Genomic DNA, 23,862 nt, shown 5'->3' on the forward strand with positions numbered 1-23,862 from the left:
CATTTCAACTTGTGCCATTTTATCAAGGCAAAGTCGGCAAGTGGCAATACTGATTCACTTCCACCTTATCCTTTCCCTTCACCTGTCATGTCGTTATTCCATTTTTAATGAAACTGTCCATCCCAAAACCTATGGTGTATCACTAACATTTTGACAATATTATCAAAACAACAGTCTGACATAACTGTGAAAGAAAGAAGTGAGAACTCCTACAGCCAAAAACCACAGTAAACAATCGAATTATGAGAAATTTTGGACATTTCGTATCACTTCGATGAGTAAACAGATTAACAAGAGAAGTAAAGTACACATTCTTCGTTGAATTGTATTAGATAAAGATGTGCTCCCACCACTACTGTACATAGATTGAGTGTATTTATTTCAATAATACATACTTGGCAATATATTTTCAATCTATCACGATCTCAATCCTCCAGAGACGCTGTAAGGTGCATTTATTTATTTATTTCCCTATTGTCATTTTACGTATAAATTAAGCTCCACCTCCAGCTAGCCGCCGCTTTGTTGCATTTGAAACTGATACCTGACCGAGTCCTATCAGCTTCAGCTGATACCAAACGCTCATTAACAGGTGTATAATGTCGAAGCCATACACCCTTGTAGACCTATAAGATATTCACATGGACAATATCAATCATCAGCATCCCAAAATTTCAAGCAATACACAAACAAAAGTATTAAATATGCTAAGAAAAAAAAAATTCATTTCACTCTTATTATTTTTAAATCACCCTGCTGGTGTGGGGTTTCTGAAAGTCCCTAACCATATACAGATACAAAATGACACAAATTTTTTGACACAAAGATTATTATTGGGTTAACTAGTATAGTAGTATTAAACCGCCCCCCCGCAAGACGAACCAATTAGGACTTCCCCTCCACTAGACGGGAAATTAGGGTCCCCCCCCCCCCCAATACTCACAAAAAAAAGTCAAATTGGGTTGACCGTGTATTTTTTTTTGTGTATTTGGGGGGGGTGGGGTTAATACTAGTTAACCCATTATTATTTTTTACACAGATTATTATCTGTATTATTTTGTGTCAAAGATTCTCTGAAAATCCCTAACCATATTTTGACACAAAATTTGGAGCATTCTTCAATCTATTTCCTTTTAAGAGAGCTGATATGGATTGAGATTCTATTCACGGACACACTTGGGCCGTGTGTAAGAGATTCAGAGCAACATAGAAATGTCCAAGTCCAAAGAACGTAAAATTCATCATCATGCATGACAAGGAGAAAAGGAAACACAACGACAAAAACACATATGTCAAACAAAATTTCATGAAAAGAAAAGGTACGAATATTTTATCAATATCCATAGAATCATATTTTAAATTTCAATTGAGAAAAGAAGCAGACAATCTGAGCTCATAACTGACCTGCTGTGGCCTCATGATCTTTGTATCAGGATCATCTAGAGATTCCCGCCAGTGTGATAAGTATCCAGCCATGCGAGGAATAGCAAACAGAACAGGGAAAAACTCCGTTGGGAACCCCATAGCCCTGTTCATATGACCATGTGAGAGCATCAGGGGTGAAGACACTTGGAAGAGGAAGAACACAACACAACAAATTATACCTATAAATTAATCCAGAGTAGAAATCCACATTAGGATACAGCTTCCTCTTAATAAAGAAGTCATCTGACAGTGCAGCTTTCTCCAATGCAACAGCTACCTGCATACTTACATATTTAGCCAAATGAAAATAGTGATGAAAATTCAAACTTGGCCTTTAATATCATCATATGCCTAGTTTTGTTTTTTTTGGTAATATTAACAAGTTATAATCGCAGTTCTGTGATATTTCCAAGTAAGACTATCATTATTGATATAATTTTGGAAATATGTATTGGGCCTTTTTTTTTTTTTTTTAAATTATCATTAAAAGATATGTATTGGGTCTTCATAATGAGAAATACCTCAATGAGTGGATCTTTTCCAACAATAGAAAACACTTCGTCTGCCAGCTTCTTTATGACCTTTGCACGAGGATCATAGTTCTTGTAAACGCGGTGACCGAAACCTGTCAATTTCCGCTTCCTACACTCATCAAGTTTTGAAGACATGTAAGAAACAATCGAGACATACAACTCATAACATTTCTAAAAATGCTAACTTCAACGAGAGAGACAGAGAGAATAGACATAGAAAATCACCTGTTTTTCACCCCTTCAATGAACTCTGGAATATTTTCAACCACCGCAATCTCATTCAGCATCTTAAGAACAGCCTGCAGTCAAGAAAGCTACATATTAAACCATGTTTACCTACCCTTATTTCCACTAATTCATTAAGCCCAAATATTAAAAGCACAGAATGGTTACTGGTTTAAACAAGGATTCGCTCACATAGAGCGGAATTGGGTTCAAAGTTTCAAAGGAAAGATTAAATTCTACAAGATGGAGTCATGGCAGTAAAGTACCTCATTAGCTCCACCGTGAAGAGGGCCATACAATGCTCCAACAGCTCCAGCAAGAGCAGTATAGACATCTACACCGCTGCAAATCCAATGTCAGGTATCTCATACAAGCTCTAGAGGCTCCTGTATTAGCATTACAGAAAATAAGATAAGATTTATACCTAGATGAGAGATGCCTAGCAGCAGCCGTGGAGCAATTCATTTCATGTTCTGCATGTAGAACAAAGAGAACATCCAGAACACGAGCTAATCGAGGATTGGGCTTATAAGATCTGTTGCCTCTGTAACCACAACGAAATAATCACAAGCGTTAGAATATGACAATTTCCTAATAGAAATCGTGATATGATTGAATATCTAAAAGGCAGTCATTGGTAAATAGACTACGGTTTTATCGATCTATGAACCCCAAACCCATACGGCATACAACTGGGGCAATTGCCCAGAATTTGGATATAATTTCAACAATCTTTCGATCGTCAATTTCTCAAATTGCTGAGTCTAATACTCATATGAGTCATCGGTTCAAAGGATGTCGAGTTCCAGATAGCACAAATTTGAAGGCAAAGAAGGAATTACAATCAACAATAAAATCCATTGAGATGACAGCAAGACTATAAACTTAGGTTTCCTTGTTAAATGTTAACTAACTGCAAAAGACATATTTGCATAAGCATACAATGAATGTGCAATAGATACAACAGAAAAAAAGTTTCTAAACAAAAAAACTTACAGTGAATCAAGCATGTACAAGAAGTTCTCTGAATAAGAAAGATTGCTAGAAGGAAGAACAGGAGGCCTTCCTGCCATCCGCAAATAAGCTGCTGCTGCAATTGTTGGTGCCTGCAAACGCACATTTTCAAGATTGACTAATACAAAAGTAATAGAAAACTTATACCTCAGGGCTCTGGCTTAGGAATGAGGGAGAAAGAAACCTCTCAAACCAACCCGATGGAACAAACTAGGGGGAGGGGGCAAGAAAGAGAGGAAAAAAAAAGGTAATATACAATTTAAGTATTAACCTTTCCAATTATACGTGCTATTTGCTTATCTCTCACTTGCTTTGAGTTGTAAAGATCTTGACCCTGTTTCAAGAAAAACATTCATGTTAAAAAATGTTAAGAACCCTCTGACAATAGGAAACATGTCCAGAAATAATATGTGAGCAAATTACTCACTCCATATTATTCACAAAAGTTCTATTCAGGATCAGAGGATTTGGCTATTAAATTTTGGGATGTATTTTCTTCAATAATTCCAAACCTCTAAAACAGGAAACTCCTGACTTTAAGATAGTGGTTTCAAAAATTACACGTCTAAGCATGTTAAGCATGTGGTGACTTAAATGTTTGCTCACATTTCCAAATTTCTAATTGGTGTCCAAACCTAGAGTTCACTCTTTGGTACAAAGCGAAGAACCATAGATGCAGGCTAATACATATGGATGTGGCTCGAGCGCAATTCCTCCTACATATCAAGCCCAAGACCCTCTAGAAAGTTTAGTAACTTCTAATAATGCTGATGAGATCCAGTAAGCAGCACATGCTTCCTATTCTACCATCTAAAAGTTCTGATAGAAACATGGACAACGGATTTTGTATTCTAAATTCAGAAATCTTGGTTGGAAAGCTGCAGAAAGAAAAAGACTGTTTTATCACCATTTGGAATGGTCGACATCTTGAATAGCACACACAAAACTCTACTACTATGATAGGGAAAAAATTAAAGTGGAGATGGTACACGTATAGTAAACCTGCTACACCCAAGAAAAAAGATGGCACCACATACATCTAGCAAACACTTTGCTGGAAAGTAACAGAGTCACAGAATCCACATCACGCTTGCACTCCAAAAAACTGAATGTAGATTTAGGTTCAGGATATGGCAGAATGACGATTTCATAAAATCATATTATTATTTTTTTTGAAGAGATAAACAATCAATATATATAAAAACTATATAAAAGCGATAATTACAATATAGGATGAGATATCCTACTAAGAACCGAAAAACAAAGAACAACAACAAGGAAAAGCAAAAATACAACAGTGGTTAAACATCTCGGATGATATCCTCCCAAGAAAATGCAAAGGACCCGGATGGTATCTCCTTGAACTCCTTCTACCGCTTACACCAAAGGAAAAGCAATCCTTTGATGTGAAGAATCAAATGTGTAATGTCAAGGCTTCTATCCTTGAAATGTCTCCGGTTTCTTTCCAACCATAAATCTCATAGTATCGCAAAGAGAATGATACTCCACAACTTCCTCTTAGTGTGGGTGGGGGACCATAGAGTCATAGACTAGACCATATCATCAAAATATCACAAATACACCGAGGACCCACCCATGAGATTGACGCAGATTGAAGAAAATAGTTCCAAATGGCATAAAAAATTGGGCAAAGGATAAAAGTGTGAGCAACGGATTCTCTTTAATCATAGCAAAAAGGCAGAAATTGACAATAATCATTTTCCTTTTTGAAGATTGTCAATGGTTAAAATTCTACCCAAAACTGAACACCAAGTGAAAAAGACACCCGATATGGAATTCTAGCCCCCAAATGAAACTCCAATGATAGACAAGAGGTGATAAGATATGAGGTTGGTTAGGTGAGGCAAGAAGGAGAGTTGAATACCGTGATCTAACAGTAAATATACCTTTGGCATTATGGGTCCAAACCTGTTGATCATCTTCGAGAGTGATATTAGGCGGAGACTCTAATCTCGCCATCAAGGTAGCCAAATCATCAATCTCCCAGTCATTGAAAGTTTGTCTGAGATCAATGTTCCATGAGGCAGTACCATCTATCATAACAATAAAATCCCTAACCGGCTGATTCTTTCTGTCTGACATGGCATAGAAGTTACCAAAATCATATTATCACGTCATAGGAAGTTATAATCAATTCTGCATCCTGGAGTTTTATAACGGAAACTACTGGATGATGAAAGTGAAGCTAAACCTTCTTCTATTCTGATTTCGTTTTAATTTATTTTATTTTTTTTGAAAAAAAAAAGACATGCAGATGCACTCTGGAAAACAGCAAACTCTTATAAAGTAACAGGATTTTACTTATAAAGAAACTTTATGAGATGAACCTACCCTGAGAGCAGGATTGGCATCAGGATGGAAGATAGAGAGGGCACTCATTGCACTAACAAGCACACCCATTGGATGTGCATCATGAGGCATTGCCTGTATGATATCCTGTAAAACAAGCATATCGCTGCAATTAGAATAAACTTTCATTATAATTTTCATTCAATAATGAAATACATACTCAATGTGTTCACTATACAAAAAGCAAAATCAACTAAAATCTAAGTTATTCTTATCACACTAAAGCTTACTTCGTATGCAATCGTACAACAGTTACAACACAGACTTACTCCAAACTGTAATACCCCACGGATGTTTAGTGCCACATTAGATAGGAAGTTGTCCTAGATATAATGTACTGATTTCCCACTTGTGTCGAGAGGAAATCCCACACGCATGATGTGCTCGGTGACTATATTATGTTGAGTGGTTACAAATTAAGTGCGGTTCCTGGGACAATATTGACAGGTGATATGCAATTACTATTACAAAGCACCCAGCTATTATCAGAATAAAGGTCATGGGGATTCGAAAGTTGTGCACTAGCTGTTAGCCTGATCAAACACTCATTAAGGTTCAGTATCCAGGACTAACAAATGCAATATTACCAATTCTCATTTGTATGGGTAAGCTGCATGGGGTTTTTCCAGTCCATTAAAGTATAGAGTCCAGTCTCCAAAAGTTGATTCCTGATATGTCTCAGAATATTACTGAACCATTTTGTTATAAATTTCAGATGTAAGATACGGGTAAACCACTAGATTTGGGCATGTTCTTATTATTACATAATATGAGACTTTTGACGTGCACAAAAGCTTCATACTAGATACTTTAGTACAAAAAGGAACCTACATCTCAAATGACATAATGTACCCAAGTAACAAAGAAGATAATATAAGCACCAGAATTCCCTGAGGAACAGCTGAATGTTGAGAAACTGCAAACTCCCAATCCGCTAATTGGCTTTGCGATGGCAAATTTCCATACACTGAAGAAACACATAATAATAAGGATTAATAAAAACTAGTAACACCAAATAATTATAAAAAATCATAAATGTCTACACTCACTTAACAGATACGCCACTTCCAGATAGGTACTACTTTCAGCCAACTCCTCAATAGGGTATCCCCTATATCTAAGTATTCCTTCATCTCCATCAATATAACAAATTGTTGATTTCACTGGTGCAGTGTTAAGATACCCTGGATCATAACTCTTAAGCCCTTTATCATATTTCCCAGCAGTTATCTGTACCACAATACATACAATTAAAACTATATGATATAAAACATGTAAAAATTTAATCTTTAAGTTTCATCACCTTTTTAAAATCAGTAGCTTTGATAGTCCCATCTTCAGAAACATCAACTTGATACTTTTTCCCAGTCCTTTCATCAATAATAGTCAATGCCCCTTTAAGATTTCCAGGTGGTGGAATAAGATCTTGAGCTAAAACACATGATGGTTCAATTGATGATGATGATTGTAAATTATCTGAAGTAGTAATTAAATGGGATGCTAGTACTGCTAATCTTCCTCTTGCTACAATTGATGCATCTATTTTTTCCATTCTTTTTCTGTCTTGTTTTTTTTTTTTTGTTGTTGATTCGGTTTTGGTGGAAAGTTGAGTTTTAACTTTTAAGAGGGGAGCTATTTTTTTTCCTTGATTTGTGTGTAGCGGATAAGTTAGTTAAGACAAACCCGATAAGTTTGTGTCTTTCTAGGAAACAGACTTCTATAGTTCTATCACATCACGTGTGTCTTTTAGTGGGGTTGATTTTGTGCAACTTATAAAATGGTTTGCCTTGCTAGTATTTTGGATTTTCTTTTGTTCGTGATATTGGGATTAACTTGAAAAAGTAGATTACATGTGTGAATTTAATTTGGGACTAAGTTATGGATTCCTTTGTGTTGCACACATTGCATTTTACATGAGATTGGACCCTTTTTCACGTTGATTGAAAGTTTTCTATTCACTTCTATATGGGCTAAAACTTTCTTAGCTGTCTATGAGAAGCATTGGTTTGACAATAAAGCTGACCCTCCTTCTAAGACCTCTTGGTTCTGGAAAAGTATCTATAGAACTATCAGAGATATTCTCCCAAATTTAATATGGAGCATTGGGAAGGAGAAAAGGTGAATGTCATGAAACAACTTTAGATCCTCCTCAAGAATGCTCCTATTACTCTGAGGGAGATGATACCTGATAGCAGTGACAACCAACTAGGGGCAGGGTACACCCCCCATACCCCTTAGTTTGACCAAACCAAAAAAAAAGTAGGTATTACTTATATTACAAAAGCGCATGGGCTAAGAAGCAAACAAAAAATAGGGCTAATGTGTGAATTATGTGAATTGTAATAAACGAAACAAAAGCCCATATGCTGATGTGCTAATATGTGAATTCACTGAATTGTAATAAACGAAACAAAAGCCCATGTGCTAATGTGTGAAACTATGAATTGTGATGTAGTTGATGTACATACTAATAGCTCGTATATCAAAAAGGCAACAGTTCCAAAAAGGCAAAAATAAAAAATAAAATAGAAAACCCAACCGTACTGCTGCTTCTGTTTATCTCGTATTTATTCACCCATATATAAATCCAAAGAAACCCTTTCGTATCTATCAAAAAATTAAATAAATAAATAAAACCCTTCACATACTCTATTTCTAGTAACACAAATCATGTTGTTAGTGTTGAAGTATGATCCTCTTCAAAGCGAAGTCATCAAGAAACTGAAGATAGTGGTGTTGAACAACCTACGTCAAAGCGGGTTCAACATGAAAATCGTGAAGAACTTGACTTTATCTTAAATTTGAATTTACATTACTATCGCGTTGGATTATTCTATCACTGTATTGATTTGCAACTTCAAGAGTTAAACGGCCGGTTTAATGAAGCAAACACATAATTACTTCTTTGTATGACATGTCTTGATCCTTGTGAGCTGTTTGCTTCTTTCGATAAGCAAAAGTTGATCCATTTTGCTCGACTTTATCCCGATAATTTTACAGAGATAGATTATATGGAATTAGCAGATCAGCTTGAGAATTATATCATTGATGTGTGTTCCGATACTAAGTTTGGTAAAGTAAATGGAATTAACGACCTAGCCAAAAAAATAGTTGCAACGAAAAAAGACATTGTGTACCCACTTGTGTATTTGTTGATTCAGTTGGCGTTGATTTTACCTGTTGCTACTGCTACCGTGGAGAGGACATTTTTTGCTATGAATATCATAAAGAATCGTCTACGCAATCGGATGGCGGATGAATGATTGAATGATTGTTTAATAACATATATTGAAAAAGAAATTTTTGATAACATTGATACCGAGGTTTTTAATAGCATTAATACCGAGTTGATCTTGCAACGCTTCCAAAAAATGAAGATGGATGACAAAAAAGAAGGCCGCCGAGGACAACTATGAAAAAGTATTTGTTTAAATCGAATTATTTTTTTATTTTTTTATTTTGTTTATATTACATTTATTGTAATTATTTTATATTATTTTTTTTATGTTCGAAATATACTTGTTTTGTGATCGGGTTTGAATTTTTAGTTAAAAAAAAATTAGTGTATTTTTTTTTATGCTTGGCTTCTAGGTGGCTCACCCTCACTTACGTTCCTGGCTTTGCCACTGCCTGATAGACCATACCTCGAGAACCTGATGCTAGGGGATGGCAATGGTTGGGACTATCAAAAGGTGGACACTCTAAAACAAGTGGTGATCAGACCCTCTAGCCGGCAAGTGACATGACACTGTCAGATGGGTGGGAACGAGGAATGGCTTGCTTTTTGTTAATTAAGTCTACTTACCAATTTTTGAAAAGAGAGGAATGGCAAGGAGGCACCTCCTCCTTTAATTCCAAAAGCATAAAGACTCTTTGGAGGACCAGCTTATTGCTAGCAATCAAATTTTCTTATGGAAAATGTATATGAACATTCTTCCTACAAGAGATTTGTTGGCTAGGAAAAACCTTAAATGAGACTATACTTGTCCTTTTTATTGGTCTGAACCTGAAGATCTCATTCACATCTTTTTCCAATGTGAATGGATAAAGATGGTCTGGTTTGCCTCTGAGCTGGGAGCAAGAGTTGAAGAGAGGGCTGACAAGTCCATAAGGGATTGGTTGGATGTTTTCTTTGACTGGAGTCAGACAAAAGACCTGGTCTTGCAAAAAAGGGTCTACTAGCAACTATCATCTTACAAGAGATATGGGAGATGAGGAACAAAACAAAGTTTGAGGGCAAAACTCATAACAGAGATAGTCTCTTGAGGAGAGCTTATGCCAAGTGGAATAGGAGTATCCAAGCTTTCAGTGAGAATCAGGGAGTGAATTTTTCTAACTCAACTTTCTCTGAAACATGGCTAGATACAAATAACAACTCTATTTTCCCTTTGGTTGAAGTAAACACTATTGTAATTAGGTTTGATGCACTATTGTAATTAGGTTTGATGCTGCTTATTGCAGGGCTACTAGGGTTGTTGCAATAGGAGCCTTGGCATGGGATGGGGAAGGAAAGCTGGTAGGAGCAGCTACTTGAAGGTTTGAAGTTGGAAGTGCAGAGCAGGGCCCACCCTAAGTTACCAAAGGCCCAATGCAAAGTCCGCAATGTGGAGCCTATTTGTTTACTTTTTATGGGCTATTGTTTGGGGTTTTAATATCATAGTGGGCTTTGTAAGCTTAATGGGGCTTTAGTTTCGGTTTAATTTGGGGGTCCCTATGCAAGAGCTTAGACAACATAGGCCCAGGGCCGCCCCTGGTGCAGAAGAGGCAGAGATGGTGGTGTTAGAAGTTGCTGCCAAACTAGCCAAGAGTACAGAAGAGATGTCTTGTCTGTTTGAGGGAGACTGTAAACAAGTCATTCAGGAATTACAAAACTCTAGTGAAAAGAACTCTATGAACTAGAAACTAGAACCTATTAGAAGTATGATCCTGCGCTTATATAAGCCTTTAGTTTTTTGTCAGTTTCACTGGATTAGTAGACAGTTTAATGGAGAAGCTCATGACCTTGCAAAATGGGCTTTCCATAACCAGGAAGTGAGCTTTCTGCCTAGTTTTCTTTTGGATTGTAGTACTGTGCCTTTAATGTTCTAATGGCAAATACGACATGTTTCTAGTGGGAAAAAAGAAGTTTTCTATTCTACTAAATAGAATACTGTTTCAAATGCGATGAAAAAGATTTTAAGATAAATTATTCTTTTGTGTTGCGTACAGGGTTTTTTTTATGTGCATACAATCCCATACATTGCGGAATATTAGTGTCTATCTATTACCAACACAATGAGAATGCCGCGAAAATATTTTATACCCAAGTGTGTTGCATATGTGGGTTTTAATTATTTTGATAACTTGGGTATTAATAGAAGGTTTTGCATACAATCTGAGCAAGGCATTTAAACAACAACAAAAAAAATATGCAGGTCAAAACATTTTTTTTAAGCATAGATTATGAATTTCGTGTTGCATACAATATTTTTTAAAATGGCATATGTTGCAAATTGATTAAAAGAAATTTGCAATCCGTACATTTTTAAAATGCAATAGATACATCGTAAATATATGACACATAATGAAAACATATAAACTGGGAAGTGGGAACAACAGAATAAGTTAAGCATATAGATCGATTATAAATGAATAAGTGTATCAAAATCTCTGTTGTTACATGTATCATCTATACCGCAAATGTCTAAAGTATCCATATAGTGTGTTAAGGACAAGAAATGAAAAATCATTATACGAAGGATACTTTTGACATATATTGCATTGGCATAAATATATATAGCAAAATTCTTCACTTGTTTGGCGAAAACCAACTGGCTACCTTACAAAGAATATCTGTGTCACATTGACATGGCCTATCCAATTAATACCAATATTAATAACTGTAAATTCTAAAAGTAATACACAAAAGGGGTCTCATTATCAGTGAAGTTCTATTTATACCTCCAACATTTCTCTCTGTGTTCCCACCAGTCTCACCAGTTTAGCTTTCAAGGGTACTTCTAATATTCAAAAGCTATGGTAATAGCCAGTTTCTCTTCTCTCCATCTTAATTGGGTTGTTTTTCCAACATATATTTAACCTTAAACATGTTTGTTATTCCCATGCAGGAGGAGAAAGCTGAGCTCGTTGAAGGAAAGGTTGACTGGAAAGGAAGAACAGCTAGGAAACATAGACATGGAGGAATGTCTATTTCGGTTCTTATACTTGGTAATAACGTACTGCTAACTCTGCTTAATTGGCCATGTTTTATCATGGTGCCTGTTCCAAAATTAACTCATGAAACAAAACTCATAAGTTATATATATACCAGTTAATTCAGAACATGTATCAGTGGTACAGACTTTCGAAAAATTGTACTGTTAGGAAAAAGAAAGAAAGAAAGAAAGAAAGAAAGAAAGAAAGATTTGTGATTTCTAGTAAATATTTTTGGAGATGCTGACATTGGTTTTGCTTGACTTGGTGTAGCGGCTTTTGCATTTGAGAACATGGCGACCTTTGCACTCTCTGTTAACTTAATAACGTACTTCAATGGGGCGATGCACTACGATATAGCTGATGCAGCTAATGCCCTCACCAATTACCAGGGTACAAGTTACATCATCACCATTGTAGTTGCATTCCTTGCTGATACCTACATTGGAAGATTTAAAGCTACTGCTGTTGCAGCCTTTGTGGAATTTCTGGTGCGTGTTTAACTCAATGAAGTATCACGTATATATATATATATATATGGGAGGGATCCGTTTACTATGGTTTTTTATACCATAGTTTATACCACGTTCCTTTACAAGACGAGTTACGAGCCAATATTTTGCAGATATGATCTACTAACTATGGATAGCTACTCCATCAAAATTTGACTCATTTTGAAACCTCTAACCTAGTTAAAAAATGTTGCCAACTTTAAATTATATTTTTTTTAAAGGCCCAGATTCTTCAATTTTGCAATCATCTTTTAACATTGTTAAATACTATTAAATGAGATGAAATTTTGTGGAGGTGATCTTCATGGTTTGTTGGATATATCCACAAAAACTTAGGTTCTAGTTCGTCTTGTGGGTGAAGTTGTGGGGCATGGTATAAACAAACCATGGTATACTGATCCCATATATATGCACATTTGTAAAACGGTCATACCCATATCTGCGCAAGTCCATATATAAGTTCTCTCTGTTTATTTGTTTCTCCACAGGGTCTTGGATTGCTAACTATACAAGCACATTACAGCAAACTTAAGCCACCACCATGCAACATCTTTGACCGAACTGCTGTGTGTGAGAAAGTTTCTGGAGGAAACGCTGTACTTATGTTTTCTGCTTTATACTTAATTGCTATAGGCTCTGGTGGAATTAAAGCTGCTTTACCAGCCCATGGAGCTGATCAGTTTGATGAGAAAGACCCAAAAGAAGTTAGACAAATGTCCAGCTATTTTAACTGGTTCCTTCTAGCTACATCTCTTGGTGCTGCAGTTAGTCTAACCTTCATTGTATGGGTTCAAGATAATAAAGGATTCGACGCAGGCTTTGGACTGTCAACGGTCGCAATGGTTTTGGTTTTGATCGTCTTTGTGAGTGGGTTACCACGATATCGGATACAAGTTATCAAAGGAACTAACGCTCTCACAGAGATCTTTCAGGTTTGTTCCTTTTGCCAATTTTTACTGCGAATTGCTTGCTAAAAATCAATAGATGCCAGTTCTAGTCATCATTTGGATTATCAATCAAGGCTGATAAATTACTATTAACACAACTTTTGCAGGTGTATGTGGCATCTATCAGAAACAGAAAACTTACACACCCAGGAAACCCTAAGGAGCTCTACGAGATAGATAGAGACAAGGAAGCGGCAGTAGATCAAGAGTTTCTACCACACAGGAAAACTCTCAGGTACAATTTTCATCTATACAATTGCATTAAAATTGTCCTATTTTTTGTTTTCATGGTCATGTAATTGTACATCAATTATGTTTGATCAAAGATGACTTGTCCTGATCGATTCTAATGTTGAAATCTTTTTCTTGTAAATATTAAGGTTCCTAGACAAAGCAGCTATCCAGACAACTCCAGTATCTAATCCAGCGGATGTGAACCCATGGAAGCTTTGCAGAGTTACCCAAGTAGAGAATGCAAAGATCATTCTAGGCATGATTCCCATATTCTGTAGCACCATTATCATGAGCACTTGTTTAGCCCAACTACAAACTTTTTCCATTCAACAAGGCCTGACAATGGACACTCGTATCACAAATTCGTTCCACATCCCTCCAGCATCCCTTCCAATCATCCCTGTAGCATTCCTGCTTATTATTATCCCTTTTTATGATCGAATTTTCGTTCCATTCGCAAGGAAGTTCACAGGCCACACCACAGGAATAACACACTTGCAGCGAATAGGAGTCGGACTAGTTCTCTCTTCTATGTCCATGGCCTCTGCAGCACTCCTGGAAGTGAAGCGAAAGGAGACAGCAAGAAACCATGGCATGCTTGATGCAATCCCTGTGCTTGAACCCTTACCTATTAGTGTATTTTGGTTGTCTTTCCAGTACTTCATTTTTGGGATAGCAGACTTGTTTACTACCGTCGGGCTTCTCGAATTCTTCTACTCTGAGGCACCGAAGGGACTCAAGTCCCTATCTACTTGTTTCCTTTGGAGTTCAATGTCACTTGGCTACTTCTTCAGTACCATACTGATTGAAATAGTGAATTCAGCTACTAAGAACCTAACTAGTAGTAAAGGTTGGTTAGCAGGAAACAATATCAACAAGAACCATGTGAATCTCTTCTACTGGTTACTTTCCTTACTAAGCATGATCAACTTCTTCAACTACTTGTTTTGGGCTAAGAGGTACAAGTACAGGCATGCACAAGTACAAGTTCAACCTGTCGATGGCAACGAAACTAATCTCAGCGTTGTTATGCAATTCAATGACTAATGGGTGAGAGATTGTGTTACATATTTTCTATATGCATGTGTTACAAAAACTGTAAAATGTTTCTGTGAGGCACATGCCTAATTGTCGTTGTTCTCTCCATTCTTTACTCTACTACACATGAATAAGCCAAATCTTGACTGCATTGTATATTAAAGAAATTGATAAACAAATTTTATTATTGTGAAATTGATGATTAATCCCTGAAGTGAGTTTTAAATAGATAGTCCCATAAACCTAATAAGAAAACTAGAATAACAAGATATAATAATTAAATCAGCTTAAGATATTCTAGAATGTCCTAATCATCTAGATTCTAGACCATATCTCTTTTTGAGTTTCAAAGAAATAACACATAATTTGACGATATATACCGCTATTTATGTCCCACACTCCCATTAAACCCTTTGAAAAACATTCGGTATTTTAGCTGGTCCACTTTGGAATAATATTACTTACGTGGCAAATGATGTGGAAAAAATTATTGTCTACGAAGTCACTATAAAATAAAGCTTTGCCGCCAATCTCAGTTTCATTTTTTTTTTCCCGATTCATTGCAATCGCTGCATAGAGATAGAGAGAGATATTTTTAGGCTTTCGTGAAACAAAGTTTTGAGATCCTTTCTAGCTGTTTTCAGTGTGGACGTCTTCAGAGACTCCTTAACTATCATCTAATTAGTAAGCTTTATTATTATTATTTAATGTTCTAATTGAAATTCGACATCTTTACATTGTTTTCGATCGAATTGTTAGTGAAAAGAATCAGTAATTTTGGAACATTCTGAGTGATTTTCTCTGAAATTTTGTGTTCTTGACAAATTCATACTTTAGGTTGAAAATTATAGATTTTATGGTGTTCTAGATTGAATTTGGTAAGTGTGAAATTTGAGCCCAGCAGTTTCGGGCTCGACTTGTTTAAGCTCGGCTTGAACTCACTCGTTTAACTATATGAGCCGAGCTTGAGCTCAAATCTTTTACTATTTTAAAAATCCTGACCCCACCTACACTATTGACCTACACTGCTGTAATAATAATTTAATATTAAAAAAATTAGTTTTCGAACCCGTCCTACGAACGGGTAACGTTATATGATAGTATAATTTTATATTTTATATTTTATTGTAATTATTTGTAATAACGTAGATAAATACCATTATTAATTAATTATCCATAGCATATACTAAACAGTCATATCATATTTTTGAAGAGGTCATGACCTTAGTCACCAGAACGTCAAGCGGGAGCGAGAGCGAGAGTGGAAACGGGAGCACGAAAGCGCCTAAGTTGAGAAGCTCCCATTTTGAGAACGCTTATAGAGCGCCTTATATACACTAGTATAATTTATTAATTAATGAGTTACTAAATCATAAATATTAATTACTAATAATTTTTCAATTAATAAAAGAATAAAACAGATTAAAAAAAATTGATCAAGGAACTAAAGAACAAAACCGGATGCAGGGTCTTCGTTCATTAAGTAATAGAATTACTGACCATATAGTGAGCATTGCAGAACTTTAAGTTCAAAATTGAAATTGAAATTGAAAACCACTTTGACAATATTGATTGTTATTACGTAGTTATAGCCCTTTATCACATTAATTCGGCACAGAAACCAACAAGTCAACAAGAGAACAGAGAGAATACTACTGCTCATCATTCTATTACCATTTTTTTATTATTTATCTGTCTTCTCTGCTTTCTCTCTTCACCAAAAACCAGTAGCAGAAGCCATAACCATGTCATTTGTAAACCTTAAACACAAACGTCCCTCCCAAATTTTTTATCATCTCCTCGTACTACTTTTTTTGGGTTGAAATTTCTTGCAGATAGACAAAAACACAAATCCTAAAGCAGTCATTAACTTTTTTCTTTGGGGAAAGAGACGCTCTTTGTTAAGATTTTGGAAAGCACAATTTGGAAAATTGAGAGCGCGATTTCAGAATTTTGAGAGCGCGGTTTTATGGCGATTTGACTCTTAAACCGTGAGAGCGAGGTTTGAGACCGGGAACGGTGGGCACTTCGCACGGTTTGTGTGACTAAGGTCATGACTCCATGAAGAACATATATTTTAAAAGCAACCTAAAATCACTAAATAATAAACACGATAAGGAAAACCAACTAAATCAATGCTGTGTTATTCATTCGTGAGTCTAAATATTGATATCTTTGTCACCATAGAGGTTTGCATCTCACCTTTAAATCTTAGTTTTCTTGGTTGAGATTTTATATAGAACATACCAAATCTTATTATCCATATGCAATTGCACAATTTCTTGAAAAGAAGAATTGTAACACACATCTTATTAAATATTAGTTAGTAACAAAACAAACAATGCATCTTTAATGATATAATTTTAGTATACATCATTACATTAATTAAAATATCTCACCACAATTAGAATTGTGCTCTCATCTCATTTAAGGAGTGCACCAAAGAGGAACACCTCAATTTCATTGCACATTTGCAAATGCTTTGTTGCTTGCTAAAGTCCTTGAGATTCCTTGGAGCGGTCATGACAAATCTTAAAAAAAGCAAAGCAAACTCAGAGAATCTTTCAATGTATGAGTTCTATGCTTCTTGAATTTCTTTGAATAGTCTATAGGATAAGTCTTGGTGGAATTGTTTTCTTTGAAGGTAACGGTTTTGGAGTTACCTTCGAGTTGAAATTGTTCTACAGAAGCAGTGGCAAGGTGGGGCTTAGAAAAAAAAATACATTATTTTGGTCCATATATTTGCACATTGAACTCATTGGTTCCATAATTAATTGGCTCCACATTGTAGAAAATCAAATGCTCTTAAGCGTGTCTTGTAATATTCTCTTCATTGGCAAACCTCTTAGATTCTATTGCTGGTGCTCGAGTGTCCTTAAAAGAATAAAACAATTCGAATTTGCAAATCCTTTGAACCAAGCGCAAGGAGGTGCCAAGGTTGATGAAATATCCCAGTAAAACTTTTGAAGTGATTTCTTTTTCATTTGTATATAGAAAATATTTTGAGTGAAAGATCTTTCGTGAGGGGATGTGTTGGCAATATGGATGAATAAGTGTTAGCAATCAATTTTCTTAGATGTTGCAATTTCAGGATAATGGTGGAGTGGAACATGGTTGTCGACTGTCGTAGATATTCACGTGTAAGGAAATCTATTACGTCCCTTGCCATAATCCATGTCAGGCAACCATGTAATTCAGATATTTATAATCTCACGCACATGTAAAGTCCAACAGAAGTCCCAACATGAAGTAATACAATAACCAAGTAGACTATTAAATGATATAATACTCTAATAGTCTAGACAAACAAACCAAACTTAAAAAGCACTCAAATACTTTTTTTTACTACTAAATACATATCATAAGGAAGCATTCAATTTTTTTTTCGTAATACCCCATACTGACGTGGCAAAAGCATCAGGCTGTAATTTTCCATTAAATTCAGGCACGTCTAATTTAATATCACCCATATGATTCTTCTCTAAAATGCGCAATAAACGATTAATATCAAAATTACCTGGGGGGTGCTGAAAATTTCGATGCCGTGGATTTCTCTGATTTTTCCCATTGCGACGAGGTGGTGATGGACTAGATGAGAAGTTTGAAGGATCAGGTGGATCAAAATCAGGAGCAATGCGGTGGGGCTGTCGTCGATTTTGTCGTGGAGAACTTGGTGGTGAAGCTCGTCGACCACGGGCTATGGTAGCACCCTGGTGGCATCTCAAATTATGGTGGGCGTGACCATGAGGATTGGGCCTGAAAGCACGTTGTACTCGGCCTTGGGCCTGGTCTGGATAAGCCCACAGTTGGATATTAGGTGCAAAATTAGAACCTGGTCCAGTGCTAGGAGCATATTGGGTTTGGTCAGTAGAAGCCCAATTTGGGGTTTCAATCTCATGAACAGACATAAAAGGAAGAGGTCTTCTTCCCCGACGAACTGGCTGTGGAGGACGATCTGCCTTTGGAGCAAAAGCTTGATATGTGAGGTAAACTTGCTAATTTTCTTGGCGACCTCCTTGATTGCGCTGATGGTGGTGGTTGCCAACTTGATTTGAAGGAACCAAATTCAGAACTTGGCGGTGGTGAGTTCTTAGATCTTCTCCTTCTCCTTCAAAATCAAGATTTTTTGTTCTTTGTAAGTCTTTGATTTCTCTCTCTAACTCCGTGGGTGTGGTAGGGAGTTTGAATTCCACGAATAGGAGATGGTGGGTTTGATATGCTGCGATTGTGGGGGTCGGCAGCAGCCACCCATTGAGCAATACAATGTTCCGTATCGCTAGAAAATGTGGGTGAATGTGGTCTAGAAGGTGCGTGGCTACGTTGGCGAGGTGCTGGAGGGTCGCGTACATCGACATTGGAACTGGAACTATGCAAACTGTGATCACTAGGGGCATCGTCTTCATCCCTTGGCACGAGTTGCTCTTCAACAGTTGCGGTACGTCGATAATTAGGTACGAGTTTCGACAACATCTCCTTAATCTCTCGAAATTCCATCTTGCTACCTTGTAGTTCTTCTTCTACATGGTTTAGTCATGTATTTACTGCTGGTGGTCGTCCGCGTCCTCTTTGTTGAGTGTCCATGACGAGCAAACCAGGAAAAACCTAAAATTCTGATACCAATTTGATGTATATTTGTTGCGGAAGCAAGAACAATAGATACACAATGTATAAAAATACCCAAAACTAGGGTTTAATGAATAAAAATGAATTCTCTTAATTCAATAATAATAATCAAGTCTGAAAATCTTAATGTTTACATCTGCTTATATAGAAAACTAGTTAACAAATCCTAATCATAATAGAACTTGGGAAACTAAAATAGAAACTAGTCTAATTCTAATTAACTAAGGATTTAAAATAGAAGTAGAATAAAAGATAAACTATAGCTGTAGCATTATGCATGTGCTGTGCACATGATAATCTATTGCTTCCTCGCATCAGATAGCTTCTTGGATGTCCCATTGTAAAAATCCTCCAAGCTAACCTTCAATGGATACATCACATCCCCTTGCCCCTTCTCTGCCTTCGTCCTCCGTTACCAATGAAGACATTTAGCTATCACATGGGTTAACCTGGATATACGTCCTTCTGTAGTACAATATTGTAGAAGTTTAGACTTATTCTGAATACTGTATTTTAAGCAATTGTAGTTTAATGTATGCGTAATCCAGGTTAACCCATGGCAAAGAATTGAAGGACGTGTATACTTGGAGGAGTCCCACAAAACTAAATCATTAGTATCAGTGCGTATGGATGGCAAAGATTGTGATTTAATGCAGATATGAGAGAGACAAAAGGGTGGTGACAATATGATACCGTATACTCAATAACACAATTAAAATACCAACTATAATATAATCAATACAACTGATGGTTAAAATAAAAATTGAGCTTTAAGTACGTAAATAAATTTAACATGGGGGCAAGCTATCCTTAGAATTGAGTATCCTTATATTCTTTCCTAAATACATTTGCAATTCACTCCCAAAATTTATATACAACACTCAATAATAAAAGGAGAATAAAATGGAAATTGTAAATGGAGTGATTTAACTACTACTTTATAGGATTACCTCCAAAGGAATCCATATTCGGAATCATAGCGAGCTTTTTGCCCAATCACAACAGCTAAATCCACTACTGAGTTTCCTAACAATATTTCTAAATACCAATCGAGTTTCATTATTTCTAGTAATTCTGCAACAACAGCGAAGGTAAGCAAAGGGGAAAAATAAGATTGTGGAACCCCTAACCTCAAAAAGAAATCAGGGGTTTTCACAGAAATTGAGTGATGAGGATGCTAGAATTACTTGACCTATAAGTGACCTAACTTGACACTCCTAAACAAAATCAACATAGCACCAAATTCTCAATTCTTTATTAGCTAAATCAGATCTAAATGTTACATTTTCCATTCATTTCTAAAAACCCAAATATATCCTAAAAGTTCAATTTCATAAAAGTCCAATCAATTCCAATGCTAAAAAGAAATGTTAATGAAGCTGGAGAATGCGTATACTTGGATTAAACATGTTGGTTTAATTACAAAATATATATTTTAGAGAGAAAGAAGAAGACGCATACCTAGATTTAGAACGGTAGTGAGAAATGCTCCAAATGGATACACCATTATGTGTATTTCTTTTTCCAGTTCTAGCAAGCTCCACTTCTATAATATAATATAACCGAGAGTACCTGACATGGCGAGAAGTTTGAGGATCACCTCCAACCAATTAACTATTATTCTTATGAACATTAAAAAATATGTACTTGGTGCAGGGATTGTGCACGGTAAATTAACTTTGGATTTTGAGCAACTCAGATACTTGCATAGTGAGTTAGGATAGCCTTATTTTATGCAAAATTTCCGGTCGACATATTGTTACCAAAGAAAACCTATGTCTAGTTAGAATGTGTTACAATTCCTACTTCAAGTAATGTATACAGTGAAGTTGATTACTTGGGAACCTTATATGCAGGGTAAAGTTCTGCGAGTTTAGTTGCAAAGTCACTCCAGTGGTTTATGACTTTGACACACAGGTGCCTTCCTGATGCCAATAAATTTTCATATAACAGAATTTGAGCAAGGGTCTTTGACATGAACAGGTCCAATGTAAAAATGCCCATACTCTTCGGTGGAACATGTACCAGAAAGAAGTGATAAAAAACTAAACAATAATACCATATACGATAGGCGGCGTTAATTCAGATAACTTGCAATTGGTTACTCTTAACGGTCTGGCCATTGCAATCACACGTAATAGATTAGAAGTTAGAAGTTAGAACTACAATACGCTACCTTCAAGAAGGCAAAGTAGCATTATCATGCTGACATTAAGGCGTGGAGAAAGAATAGGTCCCAATACAAAGCCGGGATGGATGACTACCACATCCAAACATGTATCTTTGGCGAACTCCTACGCAGCCTTCTCCGTTGTTGTCTTACCAACCAAATTCCATATCTATTCTTCATTTGTAGAAGGCAAAAGAAATCATATGTATTGATCTATTCAACTTGACATGGTATTTTTTGTTCGATTCCTCCATATGGTTTAATATCAGTCTTTTTTTTTTCAAAAGAATAATTGACTTTACATCGTTCTGCTTGCAGTATTTGAGATCAGTACAACAATCTTCGCGTTTGGGAACATCAGCTGGTCAGTTGGGGCAAGGAATGATAGCAACTATGGATGAAGTCATCACTACTCTAGCTTTTCACTCTACACTCCTTCGCCGCATTCAATACATTCATAGTCCCTTTAATTGCCGGATCCAAAAGTTGCCTCTACCATTAATTCAAGATTGAACGAAAAACTAATTAAAATGAGTAGAAGTTTAATTGGCAACATATGCTAAGATAATCAGATTGTTTGGGAAATCGCACAATATGCACTTGCGAGATATATATGTATGCCAAATAATGTTTTTTAAGTTGTCAAAAAGTATCGAAGTTTAAAAGTTTAAAAAATCAGTGAAAACGTTAAATTTACAGTTATTTTTTTTTATGGACCATATAATGCAGTCTTAAAAAATGACGACAGGTAGCAGGCCTCCATGCAACTGTAAGGCTGGCCACATTGTGACTTTGAGGTTGGTTCGATTGTGGAACCTGTTTTGCTCTTTGGTTGTGAGGTAAGAGTAAGACTGTAAGAGTGTATAGTAAGACTCTGTACATCTGACCATCCAAGCGCTACACCCCGTGAGCCTTCTCAGTAGGCTACGCCTTAAATTTTGGCAAACCAAAACGGCATTATGTACTACTAATATACTAACCTGGGGATTAGTGACTCGATCAACGGTACATGGAGAAGCCACGTGAAAAAAAAAGTTGATTGGTCATGTTGCTCCTATTTCAATCTCATACTCCTCTCCAATTTTTTCATACAGCGAGTTACCTGTAAACACATTGTTCATTTCCCATGCCCACGTCCATTGGTTATCACTGTCTTCTCATTGAAAATTTTGTAGCAGCTCCAACATTTGCACCACACTATTGACCTCCTAATTATTAATTAATGCTTGAATATGAAGATTCCATGATACAATGTTGCCTTCACCATTCATAAAGTCCAAACTTTCTCCTCGACATTGCTTACAAATGCTTTGAAACCTCGTTTGCAAGAGAAGTTTCAAAGATACAATGCTTCTGCCGAGCGCCTTCATACCATTTCCCTTCAGCATTATCAGAAAAGTAACCGTTAGCTGGCATTGAACTACTAACTTACCAGTATAAATTATCCTACGTTCTCCTTATGTATCATATTTATGCCTTTAGAAAGGTTTATTACTAACTAACACAATCTTGCTTTCTGGTCACAGTATCTATTAGTTTGGCGCTTCCCTAGTGATACATATGTAGATTTTCAAGCCATTTGGCTGTTTCCACCTATTTTTGAAATTGCTCATGTAAGTTTGTTGAGGCCCCCACCTTTTCGGACGATGGAAAATCTACAGTGTATTGTGAGGTTTGACCAAGCAGAGTCATAACGGGTGGCAAGACTATCAAGTATCAACCAACACATTGTGAGATCTTAGGGCGAGTAATAACTTTACTTTGACTATTTATGCATTTGTATTTTGTGAAACTCATGAACATTGTAAAAATAGTGTGGCCTGATCATTAAGGATGGAAAGTCAAAGAAGAGAGTCTGTTTGGAGTTCCTGCTAGCCAGTGGATTTAAGTTTGCAACCTATGAAACAAAGGTATATATTGTACTTATTGCCCCATGCGAGTACTAGATCCGCAAGGACGTGGAACATTTTGTCCAAAACAACAAAAACTTAATTTCATAGTTCATACTTAAGATGCAAAGCAAAGTTTTGAAATAATGGCTGTCTAGTCGATTCTTTGCATACCTTTTAAATTGCTCTATTATTTTGAGGAAATCTTTTCTATGGGAATGTTGTGATTATTGAGTTTTAACTGGTTGAATGAAGGAGACGAATATGGGTTCTTTACTTTAATTTGTTTTTCCGATTTTTCCAATTTTGTTTAAGAGATCGGTTTTGGGTGTGGGGGGTGTACTAGACAGTGTGTAGTGCCCAAAACAATTACAAACTCCAATTTGGGCCGGGGTCTGCCCAACACAATTGTGTGTCTATCAATAACAGGACCCAATTCATTTCTTGTGTTATAATTTCTTCGAAATTTGTTATTTTTACCGGTAAATTGGGCCTTTTAGTCTTTTTGGATCCACTCAAGTCTATCTTTTGGATTTCCAAAACTGGATAATGACTCAATCTTATCATTCTTACTAGCCATTAAGCCCGACCTATAGTCGGGCCTGCTACCTTGATAGTCCAATATCAGCTTGAATAAATAATAAATAGTCCAAGTAAAATCCAGTAGATAGATTTATTAATATTAGGGCT

At 36.3% G+C, this 23,862-nt stretch overlaps 2 protein-coding genes and 1 pseudogene across 3 annotated transcripts; 1 reads left to right on the top strand and 2 right to left on the bottom strand.

Annotated features, from left to right (window-relative positions):
- Positions 1 to 300: 300 nt before the first annotated feature.
- On the bottom strand, positions 301 to 7,238 carry LOC147518870 (citrate synthase, glyoxysomal-like). Its single transcript, XM_086590576.1, is given in 14 exon segments — positions 301 to 553; positions 555 to 626; positions 1,405 to 1,528; positions 1,605 to 1,702; positions 1,947 to 2,067; positions 2,184 to 2,257; positions 2,450 to 2,525; positions 2,608 to 2,727; positions 3,180 to 3,289; positions 3,469 to 3,531; positions 5,550 to 5,654; positions 6,449 to 6,534; positions 6,617 to 6,797; positions 6,871 to 7,238. Coding segments are annotated over 14 exon segments (1,539 nt in total). The 5' UTR covers positions 7,120 to 7,238; the 3' UTR covers positions 301 to 493.
- A 4,313-nt stretch (positions 7,239 to 11,551) lies between these two features.
- On the top strand, positions 11,552 to 14,679 carry LOC147518871 (protein NRT1/ PTR FAMILY 4.3-like). 2 transcript variants are annotated; one of them, XM_086594810.1, is made up of 6 exons: positions 11,552 to 11,585; positions 11,675 to 11,774; positions 12,033 to 12,250; positions 12,760 to 13,203; positions 13,326 to 13,453; positions 13,599 to 14,679. In XM_086594810.1, the coding sequence occupies exons 1-6, from the start codon at positions 11,583 to 11,585 to the stop codon at positions 14,497 to 14,499; spliced, it is 1,794 nt and encodes a 597-aa protein (XP_086450936.1). In that variant the 5' UTR covers positions 11,552 to 11,582; the 3' UTR covers positions 14,500 to 14,679. The 2 variants fall into 2 exon arrangements, with proteins under 2 accessions (XP_086450936.1, XP_086450935.1); XM_086594809.1 differs by lacking the exon at positions 11,552 to 11,585 and having other exon boundaries at positions 11,669 to 11,774.
- Positions 14,680 to 20,946: 6,267 nt separating this feature from the next.
- LOC147518872 (cinnamoyl-CoA reductase 1-like) lies at positions 20,947 to 22,305 on the bottom strand (annotated as a pseudogene).
- Between the last annotated feature and the right edge of the window lie 1,557 nt (positions 22,306 to 23,862).

The sequence above is a fragment of the Coptis chinensis genome, chromosome 2 (assembly GCF_015680905.1).
Source record: "Coptis chinensis isolate HL-2020 chromosome 2, ASM1568090v1, whole genome shotgun sequence".
NCBI lineage: Eukaryota > Viridiplantae > Streptophyta > Magnoliopsida > Ranunculales > Ranunculaceae > Coptis > Coptis chinensis.